Source organism: Theropithecus gelada, chromosome 20 (genome assembly GCF_003255815.1).
Source record: "Theropithecus gelada isolate Dixy chromosome 20, Tgel_1.0, whole genome shotgun sequence".
Taxonomy (NCBI): domain Eukaryota; kingdom Metazoa; phylum Chordata; class Mammalia; order Primates; family Cercopithecidae; genus Theropithecus; species Theropithecus gelada.
Window position 1 is genome coordinate 52,517,361 of NC_037688.1, and position 17,813 is coordinate 52,535,173.

The 17,813-nt window shown below is 51.1% G+C and overlaps 1 protein-coding gene across 3 annotated transcripts in view; it reads right to left on the minus strand.

Moving 5' to 3' along the window:
• The window catches only part of RAB11FIP3 (RAB11 family interacting protein 3), a 101,257-nt gene that overhangs the window by 36,412 nt on the left and 47,032 nt on the right, over positions 1-17,813 (minus strand). For 2 of the 3 annotated variants that reach the window (XM_025370283.1, XM_025370282.1), the window contains exon 4: positions 7,257-7,468. In XM_025370283.1, coding sequence (XP_025226068.1) covers positions 7,257-7,468 — 212 coding nt within the window. Of the gene's footprint in view, positions 1-7,256; positions 7,469-15,594; positions 15,803-17,813 lie in introns of those variants that run through there. The other variant, XM_025370284.1, reaches the window with a different exon arrangement.

Consider the following 17,813-nt stretch of genomic DNA (forward strand, 5'->3'; position numbering starts at 1 on the left):
TATGTTATTGATTTTTTTCTTTGAGACAGCGTTTCATTCTTGTTGCCCAGGCTGGAGTGCAGTGGCGTGATCTCGGCTCACCGCAACCTCCGCCTCTCGGGTTCAAGCAATTCTCCTGCTTCAGCCTCCCGAGTAACTGGGATTATAGGCATGCGCCACCACACCCAGCTGGTTTTGTATTTTTAGTAGATGGGGTTTCTCCATGTTGATCAGGCTGGCCTCAAACTCCTAACCACGGCCGGGCGCGGTGGCTCAAGCCTGTAATCCCAGCACTTTGGGAGGCCGAGACGGGCGGATCACGAGGTCAGGAGATCGAGACCATCCTGGCTAACATGGTGAAACCCCGTCTCTACTAAAAAATACAAAAAACTAGCCGGGCGCGGTGGCGGGCGCCTGTAGTCCCAGCTACTCGGGAGGCTGAGGCAGGAGAATGGCGTGAACCCGGGAGGCGGAGCTTGCAGTGAGCAGAGATCCGGCCACTGCACTCCAGCCTGGGCGGCAGAGCGAGACTCCGTCTCAAAAAAAAAAAAAAAAAAAAAAAAAAAGAAACAGTTTTTTTTTTCTTTTTCTTTTTTTGAGATGGAGTCTTGCTGTGTCGCCCAGGCTGGAGTCTATGGAGCAATCTCAGCTCACTGCAAGCTCCGCCTCCAAGGTTCATGCCATTCTCCTGCTTCAGTCTCCAAGCAGCTGGGACCACAGGCGCCCGCCACCATACACGGATAATTTTTTCTATTTTTAGTAGAGACGGGGTTTCACCGTGTTAGTCAAGATGGTCTCGATCTCCTCACCTCGTGATCTGCCCGCCTTGGCCTCCCGAAGTGCTGGGATGACAGGTGTGAGCCACTGCGCCCGGCCCAAATATATTTTAATAAAACATTTTACTTAGCCCAACATGCAGTTGTTTCAAACACTCCAGCCTCTTCACTCTCCTCACTCTGCAGCAAGTGTGTCCTCCCACATCACGAGTCCCGCAGCCCCACACAGGACAGCACAGGTCCACACAGACCAACATCTGGGTTCAAGCACCTTCGCCTCTTCTCTAGGGAGCTGCTGTCCTCACGCAACCACTGGGCGATGGAATTCAAACTTCTACTTTAATCTAAAACTTAACAGCAAATCGCAAAGGGGAAAAGGAAGGGGTTTCCAAGTACCCGTCCTCCTTCTGAAGAGAATGACTGCCCCACAGCCAAGTTCTGGAAAACACAGTGGCTGGAGGCAACGGGAAACAGCTGTGCCTCCAGCGGCTCCTGTGCTACAGCGCTCCCCACTCCCACCCTTCCCCAGAAGTCCTCAGGAGAACCTGCCGTGCAGGCCAGGTGCTGCTTCGTTCCAGGAAAGAAAGGGGCCTGGGAGAGTGAGGCGACTCCTCGTGCCCAGGAGAAGGGGGCAGAGTCAGGAGGACCATGTACTCTGCTCTGTCCAGACCTGCTGTGCTCAGCGGTGAGAAGTTCCAGTTTCACACCCACAGAAATGCCCACCACGCACCACTCCTGGGACAGCTCAGGATGAATCCCATGGCCTTAAATACGCAGGCTTTCAGTAAAAATGATACAGAAACCAAACCAGGGCCGGGCACGGTGGCTCACGCCTGTAATCCCAGCACTTTGGGAGGCCAAGGCGGGCGGATCACGAGGTCAGGAGATCTATACCATTCTGGCTAACACGGTGAAACTCCGTCTCTACTAAAAAGACAAAAAATTAGCCGGGCATAGTGGCAGGCGCATGTAGTCCCAGCTACCCAGGAGGCTGAGACAGGAGAATCACTTGAACCCGGGAGGCGGAGCTTGCAGTGAGCCAAGATCGCACCACTGCACTCCAGCCTGGGCAACAGAGCGAGACAGGGTCTCAAAAAAAAAAAAAAAGAGGCCGGGCGTGGTGGCTCACGCCTGTAATCCCAACACTTTGGGAGGCCGAGACGGGAGGATCGCAAGGTCAGGAGATTGAGGTCATCCTGGCTAAGAAGGTGAAACCCCGTCTCTACTAAAAATACAAAAAAAAATTAGCCGGGCGCAGTGGTGGGCGCCTGTAGTCCCAGCTACTAGGGAGGCTGAGGCAGGAGAATAGCGTGAACTCGCGAGGTGGAGCTTGCAGTGAGCTGAGATTGCACCACTGCACTCCAGCCTGGGTGACAGAGCGAGACTCCATCTCAAAAAAAAAAAAAAAAAGGAAAAGAAAAACGAAAAAGAAACCAAAACCGGGAGGCGTGCGCCACTTCATAGCCTCCCGATAGGGTCTTCAACTTGGTCTGCCTGTCTGCATCAGTCCCCTTCCTACACAGTGACAGGCAGGCGTGGCTCCCTTCCACAGCCACCATCTAAAATTAGGCTACGTTACAGGAAGACTCTATTTTCTGTTTCTTATGATTGGGTGCTTGTTTTACCAACAGGCTCAGATACTGTGACAGAAAACTGCCCTCTGAGGGGAGGAGAATCAGCAAGAGGAAAACACACACTGGTCCATCAGCCAGGAGGCCCTTCCCCCTCCCCGGGCCACTGTGGTGAAACCTGCTACTCCCTCAGAAGCAATGATGAGGGGCTCAGCACCCCTCCCCACCTCATCTCCTCCTCTCCTCAGCACAGCTGTTCCTGATGCGTGACGGGAACAGAGAAGGCCCACATGCAAGGTCATGCTGGGGACCAAGAGGCCCACGCTGCACGGCAGAGAGGCCCACGCTGCACGGCAGAGGCTGTATAAACCAGACGGCCTGCACACGGATGCCCAACGCGCTTTCCATGCCAGGTCCACAGAAGATGGGTAACACTAGCTAGCAATCAGATCCGGTCACAAATGAGCTTTTCAAAATATGTGTCCCCTAAAAGAGTTATATATATATATATATATTTTTGTTTGTTTGTTTATTTGTTTGTTTGTTTGTTTTTGAGACGGAGTCTCGCGCTGTGTCACCCAGGCTGGAGTGCAGTGGCGCGATCTCGGCTCACTGCAAGCTCCGCCTCCCAGGTTCAGGCCATTCTCCTGCCTCAGCCTCCGAGTAGCTGGGACTACAGGCGCCCGCCACCACGCCCGGCTAGTTTTTTGTATTTTTAGTAGAGACGGGGTTTCACCATGTTAGCCAGGATGGTCTCGATCTCCTGACCTCGTGATCCGCCCGCCTCGGCCTCCCAAAGTGCTGGGATTACAGGCTTGAGCCACCGCACCCGGCCAAAAGAGTTATATATATATATTTTTGAGACAGAGTCTCGCTCTGTCGCCCAGGCTGAAATGCAGTGGTGCAGTCTTTGACTCACTGCAAACTCTGCCTCTCTGGATTCAAGCGACTCTCCTGCCTCAGCCTCCCGAGTAGCTGGGATTACAGGCGCATGCCACCATGCCCAGCTAGTTATTTTTAGTAGAGACAGGGTTTTACCACGTTGGCCAGGCTGGTCTCAAACTCCTGACCTTGTGATCCACCTGCCTCAGCCCCACAAAGGGCTGGAATTACAGGAATGAGCCACCACGCCCCACCAAGAGTTATACTGCTTAAAAACTAGTGAGAAAATAAATGCCTGTAATCCCAGCACTTTGGGAGGTCAAGGAGGGCGGATCACTTGAGGCTGGCAGTTTGAGGTCGGCCGGGCCAATATGGCGAAACCCTGTCTCTACCAAAAATACAAAAAAATTAGCCAGGCATGGTGGCGGGTGCCAGTAGTCCCAATAATCAGGAGGCTAAGGCAAGAGAATCACTTGAATCCGGGAGGCAGAGATTGCAGTGACCCAAGATTGTGTCACTGCCCTGCAGCCTGGGCAACACAGCAAGACTGTCTCAAAAGAAAACATAACAAAAAAATTATATAGCAATCACAGATATGAATATGAAGGTAAAACAATAACATTTTTAAAGGAAAGCATAAGTAAACATCATAGTGACTGTGTAGTAAGCAAAGATTTATTGAGTGGGACACAAAAGTGCTAATAAACATAAAAGAAAAATGGATTAACTATAACAAAATTTAAAACATCTGTTCTGGTCCAGGGAGGTGGCTCACGCCCGTAATCCCAGCACTTTGGGAGGCCAATGCAGGTGGATCACAAGGTCAGGAGTTCAAGACCAGCCTGGCCAAGATGCTGAAACCCCATCTCTACCAAAACTATAAAAATTAGCCAGGCGCCGTGGCAGGCACCTGTAATCCCAGCTACTTGGGAGGCTGAGGCAGGAGAATCACTTGAGCCCGGGAGGCAGAGGTTGCAGTGGGCCAAGATGGCACCACTGCACTCCAGCCTGGGCAACAGAGCGAGACTCTGTATTGGAAAACAAAAATAAAAACACGGCCGGGCGCGGTGGCTCAAGCCTGTAATCCCAGCACTTTGGGAGGCCGAGACGGGCGGATCACGAGGTCAGGAGATCGAGACCATCCTGGCTAACACGGTGAAACCCCGTCTCTATTAAGAAATACAAAAAACTAGCCGGGCGAGGTGGCAGGCGCCTGTAGTCCCAGCTACTCGGGAGGCTGAGGCCGGAGAATGGCGTGAACCCGGGAGGCGGAGCTTGCAGTGAGCTGAGATCCGGCCACTGTACTCCAGCCTGGGCGACAGAGCGAGACTCCGTCTCAAAAAAAAAAAAAAAGAAAAAAAAAGAAAAAGAAAAATAAAAACAAAAATCTGTGCCTCAAAAGGTGAAAAGGAGACCCAGAGAGAGGACAAAGGATCTGTGATACACACACCCCATACGGGACTCATATCTAAAGGACTCCTATAATCAGTGAGAAAAAGACTGAGGACCCAACAGACCGGGGCAGGCCAACTCTGCCAATCCTGCCACAGCCCATTTCTGAAAATTGTTTCAGGGGAACACAGCCGTGCTCACTGACCCACGTGCCTTTGGCTGCTTCTGCAGCACAACAGCAGAGGTGAGCAGTTGCCACGGGGGCCATGTGGCCTGCAACTCTTTTTAGAGAAAAAGTCTGCAGACCCCTCCTGCGATCAGCAAGCAGGCAGAGGAGCTCCCAACCCTAATGAAAGGTGCACACCTTATTAGTCACCCGGGAAGCGCAAGTGAGAAGCCGTCTCTGCACGCCTCCCACAAGGCGAGCAGGAGAGCAGACACGGCCGTGTGCTGCTGAGGTCAGGGAGCCCAGGGGCCACAGATGCTGGAAGCAGGTGACCCTGCAGCTCCTGCAGGAACTTCCAAGGCTGAAGGGACGTGCTCCCGATGACCATCCTGCTCAGGGCCGTACCATGCTCCCAAAGACAAGGAACTCCTATAGCAGCTTCACCCACAAAACCAAAAATGGTAAACTACCCACTGCCGTCAACAGGAGAATAAATTTTAAAGTCACAGCATGTTCTTGCAATAGAATAATAAAAGTAAACAATTTACAGTGATGCACAAAAATAGGGCTGAATACGGCCAGATGCAGTGGCTCACACCTGTAATCCCAACACTTTGGGAGGCCGAGGCGGGCGGATCACCAGGTCAGGAGTTTGAGACCAGCCTGACCAACATGGTGAAACCCCGTCTCTACTAAAAAATACAAAAATTAGCCAGGCCTGGTAGGGTGCACCTGTAATCCCAGCTACCCAGGAGGCTGAGTCAGGAAAATCGCTGGAACTCAGAAGGCAGAGGCTGCAGTGAGCTGAGATCGCACCACTGCACTCCAGCCTGGGCAACAGAGCAAGACTTCGTCTCAAAAAAAAAAAAAAAAAAAAAAAATAGGGCTAAATCCACAAGCACAACAGCAAGTGGAAGAAGCCAGGCACAGGAAGGACCTCGCCGTGTGGGGAACTTAAGGAAGATGCGGGGCCAGTGGAGAGCTGGCTGCTGTCAGGGGCCTGGGAGGACCTGAGAAAAGGGCCGTGGGAATGGTCAGTTTGAAAAACCTGCTGGCTCTGCACTTACAACATGGGCATGCACTTGTGGGTATATTATGTTGGCAAAAAGACTTAAACTCTGTAAAATATTTGAAGAGGTTTATTCTGAGCCAAATAAGAGTGACTAACAGCCCGTGATGCTGCCCTAGGAAGCCCTGAGAGCACGTGTCCAAGAGGATCACGCTACAGCCTGGTTTATACATCTTGGGGAGACATAAGACATCAACCCTACATGCAAGATGCTGGTTCAGTCAGGAAACACGGGACAACTCTAAGTGGGGGACAGGAGGGCTTCCAGGTCATAAGCAGATGCCAAGATCTTCTGATTGGCCAGAATAACTGTTTGAAAGAGTTATTCTCTAAAGACTTGGAATCAATAGCAAGGAATGCCTCCGCTTAAGATAAGGGGCTGTGGAGACCAAGGCTTTATCAAGCAGATGAGGCCTCCAGACAGCAGGCAGCAGACCTGAGAAGGTGCCAGACTCCAAGTTCATTCCCTCCTGCATCAGGGAAAAGACTGGGAAGGGAGGAGATTCTCTACAGGGTGCAGACTTTCCCCACAAGAGACAGTCCTATAGGACCATTCTGAAATATGTCAAATAAATAGATATTTTGGGGTAAAATACTTGGATTTCTTTCAGGGCTTGCCACCTGTCTTGTGATGCTGCACTAGAGTCAGACTGGAATGTGGTGTGCTGTGGCTGCTATAAAAAGTCCACCTTTGTCAGTCTCTGTTTAATGTGAATGCTGGTCAGCTGGGCCTGAATTCCAAAGGGAGGGGCCTAATGAGGCCTGCCTGACCCCCTAACGATGGCCTGAACTAGATTTTCAGGTTGGCTGAGCAATGTCTGAGGCTGAGAGAGGGGTCCATCAGTTGGTTGGGGGGCTGAGAATTTAATTTTTGCTTCACAATTACACTTAAGCATGCTGAGCGGGCTTTCCAGTAGCAGGGGCAACACCGAAAGCACTGATTCAGGTCCACATGAGCCACCGGACACCTCCCTGATCTGACCTTCTCCCAGACTCTGCCCTTCCCTCTACTCCAGCCCCAACTAGCTCGAAATACAGGGGGCTACAGAAATCCTGAGGGTGGGGGACAGGTGGGGAGAGAACATGGCCTCCACAGGGGTGCTACAAAGGTGAATGGGTTCCAAAACCCTGCTGAGACATCCACTTCTCCTATAAGTTCTCTCTCTACAGCTAAAGATGTTGAGCAACATTGGAAACCACAGGAAAGTCAGCTGGAACAGGGAGACCGCTCGGGCAAGGTGGGCAAGGCGATGTGGGCTCATCCCAGGAAGGTCAGGAGCTACTGCAGGGCCAAGCCCCACCCCCATGTAATGGATACTAGCCAGCACGCACTCCTCCAAGATCCCAGTCTGCCCATCAGACACCTCCACAGGTGCCAGATCCCAAAGGCCTCTCCAGGAGGCTGGTGGCGGGGTACAGACCTGCCCGGGAGCAGCAGCAGGGCACCATGGTCGGGCTCCTCCATGGCGTCCAGGCACTCGGAGGGCACTGCCGAGCCGCCGGCACTGTCTGCGTCCCCTTCAGGTTGCAGCTCAGGGTGCACCAGGGTGCTGGTGTCCTCGTCCGTGAAGGTCTCACACTCACTGTAGGTGCTCTCGGAGCCCATGTACGCGCTGTCCGTCACCTCGTTGGCCTAGGAGAGAGTGCGCCAGCAGTCAGCGGGCACCAGCTGGGAAGGGAACTGCGAACGCCCCACACCTCACTGCTGCAAGGTCCTGGAGAGGGCAGTGTGGAGGGAGGGGGTCTGACGCCAAAGTCCCAACCGTCTCTAAGCAGGGACATTACTTATAAAACACAATTCAGGCCGGGCGCAGTGACTCACGCCTGTAATCCCAGGACTTTGGGAGGCTCCGGTGGGTGGATCCCTTGAACCCAGGAGCTCAAGACTAGCCTGGCCAACAAAGTGAAACCCGTCTCTACCAAAAATACAAAAATTAGCCAGGTGTGGTGGCACCTGCCTGTAAGTCCCAGCTACTGCAGAGGCTGATGGAGGAGCTTGCTTTTTGTTTTTTGGGGTTTTTTTGTTTTTTTTTTTTTGGAGACCGGGTCTCACTCTATCACCCAGACTGGAACGTAGTGGCATGATCTCAGCTCACTGCAACCTACGAGTCCTGTGTTCAAGTGATTCTCCTGCCTCAGCCTTCCGAGTAGCTGGGAAGACAAGCATGCACCATCATGCCTAAGTTTTGTACTTTTAGTAGAGATGGGGTTTCACCATGTTGGCCAGGATGGTCTCAAATTCCTGACCTCAGGTGATCCACCCACCTGAGCCTTCCAAAGTGCTAGGATTACAGGAGTGAGCCACCATGCCCAGCAGGAGGACCACTTCAGCCCAAAAGGTCGAGGCTGCAGTGAGCTGTGATCACACCACTGTACTCCAACCTCAGTGATAGAGACCCATCTCAAAAAAATTAATTAATTAAAAATAAACATAATGGCTGGCCGCAGTGGCTCACACTTGTAATCCCAGCACTTTGGGAGGCCGAGGCAGAAGGATCAACTGAGGTCAGGAGTTCAAGACCAGCCTGACCAACATGGAGAAACCCCGTCTCTACTAAAAATACAAAATTAGCCGGGCATGGTGGTGAACGCCTATAATCCCAGCTACTCAGGAGGCTGAGTATTTGCTTGAACGAGAATTGCTTGAACCAGGGAGGCAGATGTTGTGGTGAGCTGAGATCACGCCACTGCACTCGAGCCTGGGCGACAAAAGCAAACTTCTGTCTCCAAAAAAAATAAATAAATAAATTACATTAAAATAAATAAATATAGGCGGGCATGGTGGCTCACGCCTGTAATCCCAGCACTTTGGTAGGCTGAGGCAGACGGATCACAAGGTCAGGAGTTCAAGACCAGTTTGGCCAAAACGATGAAACCCCATCTCTACTAAAAATACAAAAACTAGCCAGGCGTGGTGGCAAGTGCCTGCAGTCCCAGCTACTCATGAGGCTGAGGCAGGAGAATCGCTTGAACCCAGGAGGTGGAGGTTGCAGTGAACCGAGACTGTGTCACTGTACTCCAGCCTGGGCGACAGAGCGAGACTCTGTCTCAAAAATAAATAAATAAATAAATAAATAAATAAATAAATAAAATGTAATTAGCCAAGTGTGGTGGCAGGAGCCTGTAATCCCAGCTACTCAGGAGGCTGAAGCAGAACGGCTTGAACCTGGGAGGCAGAGGTTGCAGTGAGCCGAGATTGCGCCATTAAGCTCCAGCCTGGGCGACAGAGTGAGCCTCTATTTCAAAAATGAAAATAAAATGAGTAGAACACAAATCATCTTTTTTTTTTTTTTTTTTTTTGAGACAGAGTTTCACTCTTATTGCCCAGGCGGGAGTGCAGTGGCACAATCTCCACTCACTGCAACCTACACCTCCCAGGTTGAAAAGATTCTCCTGCCTCAGGCTCCTGAGTAGCTGGGATTACAGGTGTGCACCACCACGCCTGGCTAATTTTTGGGTTTTTAGTAGAGATAGGGTTTCACCATGTTGGCCAGGCTGGTCTGGAACTCCTGACCTCAGGTGATCCACCTGCCTCGGCCTCCCAAAGTGCTGGGATTACAGGCGTGAGCCACCGTGCCCGGCCAAATTCAACATTTTTTTAAATGAAAAATAGGTACATGCCATCCTGGCTAACACAGTGAAACCCCGTCTCTACTAAAAATACAAAAAATTAGCCGGGCGTAGTGGCGGCGCCTGTAGTCCCAGCTACTCGGGAGGCTGAGGCAGGAGAATGGCGTAAACCCGGGAGGCGGAGCTTGCAGTGAGCTGAGATCGCGCCACTGCACTCCAGCCTGGGGGCAACAGAGTGAGACTCCGCCTCAAAAAAAAAAAAAAAAAAATGTACCTATTGAAAAAAAAAAAAAATGTTGAAAACAGAAAAAAACGACCCCGCGCACCTTTAATCCCAGCACTTTGGGAGGCCGAGGCAGGTGGATCACCTGAGGTCAGGAGTTCCAGACCAGCCTGGCCAACAGGCTCAACCCCTATCTCAAAAAAAAACCAAAAAATAAGCCGGGCGTAGTGGCGGCGCCTGTAGTCCCAGCTACTCAGGAGCCTGAGGCAGGAGAATCTTTTCAACCTGGGAGGTGTAGGTTGCAGTGAGTGGAGATTGTGCCACTGCACTCCCGCCTGGGGAATAAAAGAGAAAAACCCCCCCAAAAAAAAAAAAAAAAAAAAAAAAAAAAAAGAAAAATAGGTACATGTCTGAAAGCAGAAAACAAGGCACTCTGAGTAATTTTTATTGTTGTTTGAGATAGTGTCTCTCTGTGCGGCCCAGGCTGGAGTGCAACAGTGTAACCTCAGCTTACTGCAGCCTTGATCTCCTGGGCTCAATCTATCCTCCCACCTCAGCCTCCTGAGTGGCTGGGACCACAGGCAGAAGCCACCATGCCTAATTTTTTGAAATTCTGTCGAGATGGCATTTTGCCATATTTTCCAGGCTGGTCTTGAACTGTGCTCAAGTGATCCACCAGCCTTGGCCTCTCGAAGTGCTAGGACTACAGGTGTGAGCTACTGAGGCTGGCAGAGTCATTTTTTTTGTTTTTACTTTAATAAAATAGACAGGATCTAGCAGTAGCTGGGAATTACCGGTGCCACCACACCTGGCTCAGTTGTTTGTTTATTTGTTTAATTTTGAATCAGGGTCTCACTCTGTTGCCCAGGCTGGTCTCCCACTCCTCACCTCAAGTGATCCTCCACACTGCTCAGATGACAGGCATGAGCCATTGCAATCAATTGTTTTTACTGCTGTGTTTTTTGGTTTTTGGTTTTCTGGGATAGAGTCTCACTCTGACACCCAGGCTGGAGTGCAGTAGTGCAATCTCGGCTCACGGCAGCTTCAAACTCCTGGGCTCAAGCAATCCTCCTGCCTCAGCCTCCTGAGTAGCTGGGACTATAGGTGCGAGCCACCACACCCGGCTAATTTTTGTATTTTTTGTAGAGATGGGGTTTTGCCACATTGCTCAAGCTAGTCCCAAACTCCTGAGCTCAAGTGATCTATCTGCCTGCCTTAGCCTCCCAAAGTGCTGGGATTACAGGCATAAGCCACCACACCCAACTTGTTTTTACTCTTAAGTGTCTAGCACCTAACATAGGACCAGGCATAGGTAGATAGTAAATATTTATGAATTGTACAAATGAACATAAAACTAAAGAACTATTAAACAGAACATTTTATTTTTTTCTTTTTCTAATTGTTTTTGTTTTTTGAGATAGGATCTCACTTTGTCACCCAGGCTGGAATGCAGTGGCACCATCTCAGCTCACTGCAACCTTTGCCTCCCAGGTTCAAGTGATTCGTGTCTCAGCCACCAAAGTAGCTGGGATTACAGGCATGCACCACTGTGCCCAGCTAATTTTTGTATTTTTTGTAGAGATGAGGTTTTGCTATGTTGCCCAGGCTGGTCTTGAACTCCTGGCCTCAAGAGATCTGCCCACCTCAGCCTCCCAAAGTGCTGGGATTACAGGCGTGACCCACCGTGCCCAGCCAACATTTTCAATTTATAATTTCAACCTTAATGAAAATGAAATTGCTGGTTAGGAAAAGTGGCCAACATTTCATGCTCAGAAGACTCTGAGGTTAACAATTTGCAAATAAACAAGATCTCAGAAAAGCTGCAGTCCCAGCAGAAAAAGATGCCCTTTGCACTCTGGTTCTAGTATCGTAAGAAGCAGACAAAGTGGCTGGGTGCGGTGGTTAATGCCTATAATCCCAACACTTTGGGAGGCCAAAGCAGGTGGATCACAAGGTCAGGAGTTCGAGACCAGCCTGGCCAATATGGTAAAACCCTGTCTCTGCTGAAAATACAAAAATTAGCCGGGTGTGGTGGCGTGCGCCTGTAGTCCCAGCTACTCAGGAGGCTGAGACAGGAGAATTGTTTGAACCCAGGAGGCAGAGGTTTCAGTGAGCCAAGATCATGCCACTGCACCCCAGCCTGGCAACAGAGTCAGACTCCGTCTCAAAAAAAAAAAAAAAAAGTAGACAAAGTGTGCTAAGACCTGCAAGGGCTACCAGAGGGTCCCACCCCAGGCTGCACCCACCTGAGCCTCACTGAAGAGACATGAAGGGCTAGGCCGAGCTGCCAGGAGCCTGGCGTGCTTGCAGGAGGCCCCAGTTCCATCTTTGGCCCCTTTATTAAAAGCCATGTGACCTCAGACGCATGACTCAACCACTTGGAGCCCTGCCGCAAACGGGGTTATAAATTCTCGTCTCACAAGGTGGCCACCTCGTGGCACCAAGAAAGACAACCCAGGAAGGTGCTTTTCAAAGCACAGAAACAGGGTGCAAGTGTCACTGGTGGGTGGAAAATCCCTGCCAGCTGCTTCTAGAGCCATGAGGGAACAGGGAGTGCTGTGGAGTGTACTTACTCTGGGTGTCCAATTATGTGACTTACACTTCCAGGGGAAAATCCAATCTCCCCTAGGATCTAAGGAAGTAATTCATAAAAACTAAGTCATTCCTCAAAAGCATCCCCTGTAAAATCCAGAACCAGGAGAGCACTGTAAGAGACTCCAGCTCTCATGTTACTCACCGTCCCCAGGCAGCTCCGGCTCCTGCAGGAAGGCAGGGCCCAGGGTCCACTCAGGACAGGGCTGGCCTGTGCTGGGCCTGCAGGACGCCAGGCAGGAAAAGGCGGGAGTGGCCAGAAAAGCAGGCAGGCCCAGGATGTCTGTCAGAGGCTGGGTCTGTGGGGAAGGCATGACCGGGCGGGATGCGAAGCCCAGCGCACAGGTCCGAGATGGTTTGAGGGCAGCTGCCAGCTACCCCAACAGGACTGCACACTCACAGGGGCCACACTGCCCCAGAGTTGTCAGCGACAAAGACTCACCCCAGGGGCACCAGGAAAACCTGCCGTCGACTCTGAAAAGTGTGGTTATTACAACATCACGTTCAGTGGTTCAGTATGTAGCCTAAAATTTGTTTTTTCTTTTTTTTTTTGATAGAGTCTCGCTCTTGTCGCCGAGGCTGGAGTACAGTGGCATGATCCCGGCTCACTGCAACCTCTGCCTCCCAGGTCCAATTGATTCTCCTGCCTCAGCCTCCCAAGTAGCAGGGATTACAGGCGCCTCCCACAACGCCTAATTTTTTTTTTTTTTTGAGACGGAGTCTTGCTCTGTCACCCAGGCTGGAGTGCAGTGCAGTGGCGCAATTTCGGCTCACTGCAACCTCCACCTCCCAGGTTCAAGCGATTCTGTCTCAGCCTCCTGAGTAGCTGGGATTACAGGCAGGAGTCACCACATCCAGCTAATTTTTGTATTTTTAGTAGAGACAGGGTTTCACCATGTTGGTCAACCTGGTCTCGAACTCCTGACTTCGTGATCTGCCCACCTTGGCCTCCCAAAGTGCTGGGATTACAGGCATGAGCCACCATGCCCAGCTTAAAATTTCTTTCTTTTTTTTTTTTTTTTCTTTTTTGAGACGGAGTCTCGCTCTGTCGCCCAGGCTGGAGTGCAGTGGCCGGATCTCAGCTCACTGCAAGCTCCGCCTTCCGGGTTCACGCCATTCTCCTGCCTCAGCCTCCTGAGTAGCTGGGACTACAGGCGCCCGCCACCTCGCCCGGCTAGTTTTTTGTATTTTTTTAGTAGAGACGGGGTTTCACTGTGGTAGCCAGGATGGTCTCGATCTCCCGACCTCGTGATCCGCCCGTCTTGGCCTCCCAAAGTGCTGGGATTACAGGCTTGAGCCACCGCGCCCGGCCTCTTTTTTTTTTTTTTTTTGAGACAGAGTCTTGCTCTGTCACCCAGGCTGGAATGCAGCGGCGCAATCTCAGCTCACTGCAAACTCCGCCTCCCGGGTTCAAGCAATTCTCTTGCCTCAGCCTCCCAAAGTGCTGGGATTACAGGCATGAGCCACCGCACCTGACCTTGGACCAGCTTTTAAAAAGCCAACGGACTGGTACTTCTGACGGATGCCCGATGCCCTTCCCTAGACAGAGTGGACCCTGAGTCCCCAACAGGAAGCTTGACGTTTCTAAGAACAAACCCACACTTTCTCTCAAACAGCTCGTGGAGCCCTGCGCAGAGCGTCTGTCCTCCTAGGAAGGGAGGGAGGTCGGGCAGTGGGGCCTACTTATTTCACCGAGTTCCTATCAGACCTGTAGCTGAGGATGGTGCCCCTGCAGGAAAAGCCAGTGCTTCCTTAGAGGCACCTGTACTTCCTTAGAGCTTAGAAAGGATGGTTTGGAACGGAAATAATTCTCCACAGACACAGGAATAACGAGGCAGATGCTGCACAAACTCGGACTCCCTGCCAAGCCTAGGACTCACACACTCCGTTCTGGGCCCACCTTCACCTCCTCATTTCTAAAGTAAGCCTGAGGGCCGGACACAGTGGCTCACGTCTGTAATCTCAACACTTTGGGAGGCCAAGGTGGGTGAATCACTTGAGGCCAGGAGTTCAAGACCAGTCTGGTCAACATGGTGAAACCCCGTTTCTACTAAAAATACAAAAATTAGCTGGGTGTGGTGGCAGGCGCCTGTAATCCCAGCTACTCAGGAGGCTGAGGCACGGGAATCACCTAAACCTGAGAGGTGGAGGTTGCAGTGAGCCAAGATCGTACCACTGCATTCCAGCCTGGGTGACAGAGTGAGACTCCATCTCAAAAAAGAATTTAAAAAATAAAAAACAAGGGCCGGGCGCGGTGGCTCAAGCCTGTAATCCCAGCACTTTGGGAGGCCGAGACGGGCGGATCACAAGGTCAGGAGATTGAGACCATCCTGGCTCGATCGAGACAGTGAACCCCGTCTCTACTAAAAAATACAAAAAACTAGCCGGGAGAGGTGGCGGCGCCTGTAGTCCCAGCTACTCGGGAGGCTGAGGCAGGAGAATGGCGTAGACCCGGGAGGCGGAGCTTGCAGTGAGATGAGATCCGACCACTGCACTCCAGCCTGGGAGACAGAGCGAGACTCCGTCTCCAAAAAAATAAATAAATAAAAAATAAAAAACAAAAAATAAAGTAAGCCGGGCCTCCCTGCCATTGCAGAGTGGCTCCATGCACTGTAGATCCCACAGAGATGAACAGTTCCACTCCTCAGCGACTTTGGTCACTACACCCACCCCTTTATTTGCTCTGGGGTTGTGGACGTCCACTTCCATGCCATCACCATTGACACTCAGAGCCCCTGGCTGGCTGGATGCCCTGGGGGTTCCGGAGAGCTCAGCTCACAGGAGCCGCCCGCACCTACTCACTCCCAAATTGAGGCCTGTGGGTTGGTTTCTGTGGTTCAAGGCCTCCCTGTATGGAGTTTTCCAGGGTAGCCATCACCTGCCTTTCCAGAGACAAAAACGTACCTCAGAGCACGGTGCCTGCTCACTCCCAGCCTCCTGGATAAAACGCAGTAACAGCTTACACCGGCCCCGGCAGTTTATTTTATCTGCCAGCCAGCCAGGACCCGGCCTTGCCCAGAAGCCATCGAGTCTATGCTACCAACTTTTTAACATTTTTACAAATTACCAATGTTCAGAGGAACTCAGTTGAAAATCAAAGTGCATGTTAGAAAACGTCGCTATGTCTAAACGTTACATTCACTAGTTAACAAGTCCTCCACCCAAATCACCAGCGGGCAGAGAAAATCAATAACTTTCAGAGCCACCAATAACTCGAGTGGGGCCAACACTGTCCCCGTCACAGTTCCTTCTTCCCTGAGCCTTTCTCCACCACAGAAATAGGAACACTGGGCACAGTGCACACTACTGCCTCCTCTTACCCTCAGATGCTGGCCTGGGTGGCCTCACAGGCTGCGCCTGGCTCTGTACACAGCTTCCAGGAAGGGCATGCTGTTGGAGATGGGCTCCCCATCGTGTCTCCGTCCCAACCCGGTCACTGGCTTTTCTCAAACAACGTCACCTTCCCACTTGCTTGTCATGCTGGGGTTTCTGCAAAGCCTGTGTGCTCACCAGGAGGCACAAAACCACCACCTAGGAGAAAGTTTCACCTGCTCCCAGACACACTCTAATAACCCTCCTGCTGGTGCTGCCCAGGGAGCGGGAGGCAAAGTTCAGGAAGTGTCCTTGCTGGTTTAACAAACAGTCGGTCAGGGCTCAAAACAGAGTGGCTTTTGTTTTTGGCTTCCTAAGCTGATAATGGTTTGTACAAAAGACACATTCCCCATCATTTCACTAAGGCAGCTCTTTGCTCCAGACACCACCGGTAGTGGGAGAAGGAGGGAGGACAGGAGAGAGCACAGCCCGACGATTCTGGGAGATGTGCCTTACACTCCCTGACTTTCCCTTTGCTCTTCTAGAAACCCTGACAAACAGCACCACCCCCTGGGCTCCACCTGCTCAGATCCTCAGACATCACCATGCCCAGGAACTCAGCGGCACCACAGTCCATCCCCTTCCACTCTCCCCGCTTACTCAGACGCCACAGCAGCAACTTTCCGTTACAAGCTGCCTGCCGAAAGGATCGTTGGGAAAACACTGCGAGCCACAGACCCACCAGCTCGGCCATGACTAACTGCACACTTCAGCCGACCACCACGGTGCGAGTTCCCAGTAAAAAGAAATGGGTCTGACTGGAACCATTCAGAATATCAATCAATTAAAGGTTTATTTGCCTGAAGATCACCAGTGGAGGGTCCCTGAATAGGGTATCTGGATGGAACACACATACTCCCCTCTCATATCTTTATTAGACCTTTTTTTTAAAGATGATGTGATGTACAAGCTGTTTTTTAAAAGAGCAGTCTTTCCATAAGTTTCACAGTATCGAATTCCACTTTGTGGAAAATTATATCCCACCCTTAAAAAGCAAAGCAAGACATGGAGGAACTGTAACTGCACACTGACTAAGGGGAAGAAGCCCATCTGAAAAGGCTGCCAGATGGTTCTAGCTCCGCGACATTCTGGAAAAGGCAGAGCTGTGGAGACACTGAGGATCGGTGGTTGTGGGGGCTGGTATGGGGGATGAGCTGGCACCGAAACGACTCTGTGACACTATAATGCTGGACCTGTCATTCTACATTTGTCAAAACACGGAATATACACCACCAAGAGTGAACCCTAAACTATGGACTTCAGTTAATAATAATGTATCAGGCCGGGTGCAGTGGCTCACGCCTGTAATCCCAGCACTTTAGGAGGCCAAGGCGGGTGGATCACTTGAACTCAGGAGTTTGAGACCAGTCTAGGCAACATGGTGAAACCCCATCTCTACAAAAAAAAAATACAAAAAATTAGCCAGGCATGGTGGTTACTGAGTGTGGTCCCAGCCACTGGAGAGGCTGAGAAAGAAGGAACACTTGAGCACAGGAAGCCGAGGTTGCAGTGAGCCAAGATCAAGATCCTACCACTACACTCCAGCCTGGGTAATAGAGCAGATTGTCTCAAACAAAACAAAACAAATAATAATGTATCAGTATTTGGTCCCGGAATGCTCTACACTATGTTCCATTTTCTGTAAACCTAAAATTGCTCTAAAACATGAAGTATATTCATTTTTTTTTAAGTAAACAAACTTTCTTCCTGTGGGCGGCAAGCCACCCAGGTGCTGAGGCAAGAGACTGAGGGCACGAGCTGTTTTAGAAAAAACCAGCGACCCTATGGGGCTAGACCTGCCCTTCCATTCTAAAAAAGAAATCAGGATCTAAAACTATGAGAAGATTCACTCTGACACGTCAGGTTCCCACCCTTCTGAAGTGACCAGCGTGAGGCTCGGCCACGCCCTTCAGACCACACAGGCCTTTAAGGATAAAATGCATTGGTGCCTTCAGTGCCTCGAGTAATGTAACTCAAGGTATTCATGCCCAGGGCTGCCGTAACAAACTAACACAGACCACGTGGCTTGAAGAAACACCAGTTTATCCTTTCTCAGTTCTGGAGGCTGGAAGTCCAAAGCCAAGGTGTGAGCAGGGCTGGCTCCTGCCTAAGGCTCTCTGAGAGGACGCATCCTTGCCTCTGCTGGCTTCTGGGAGCCCCCGGAGTTCCCTGGCTCAGTCTCTGCCCCGTCTTCCTATTGCCTTCTCCCTGTGTGTCTCTC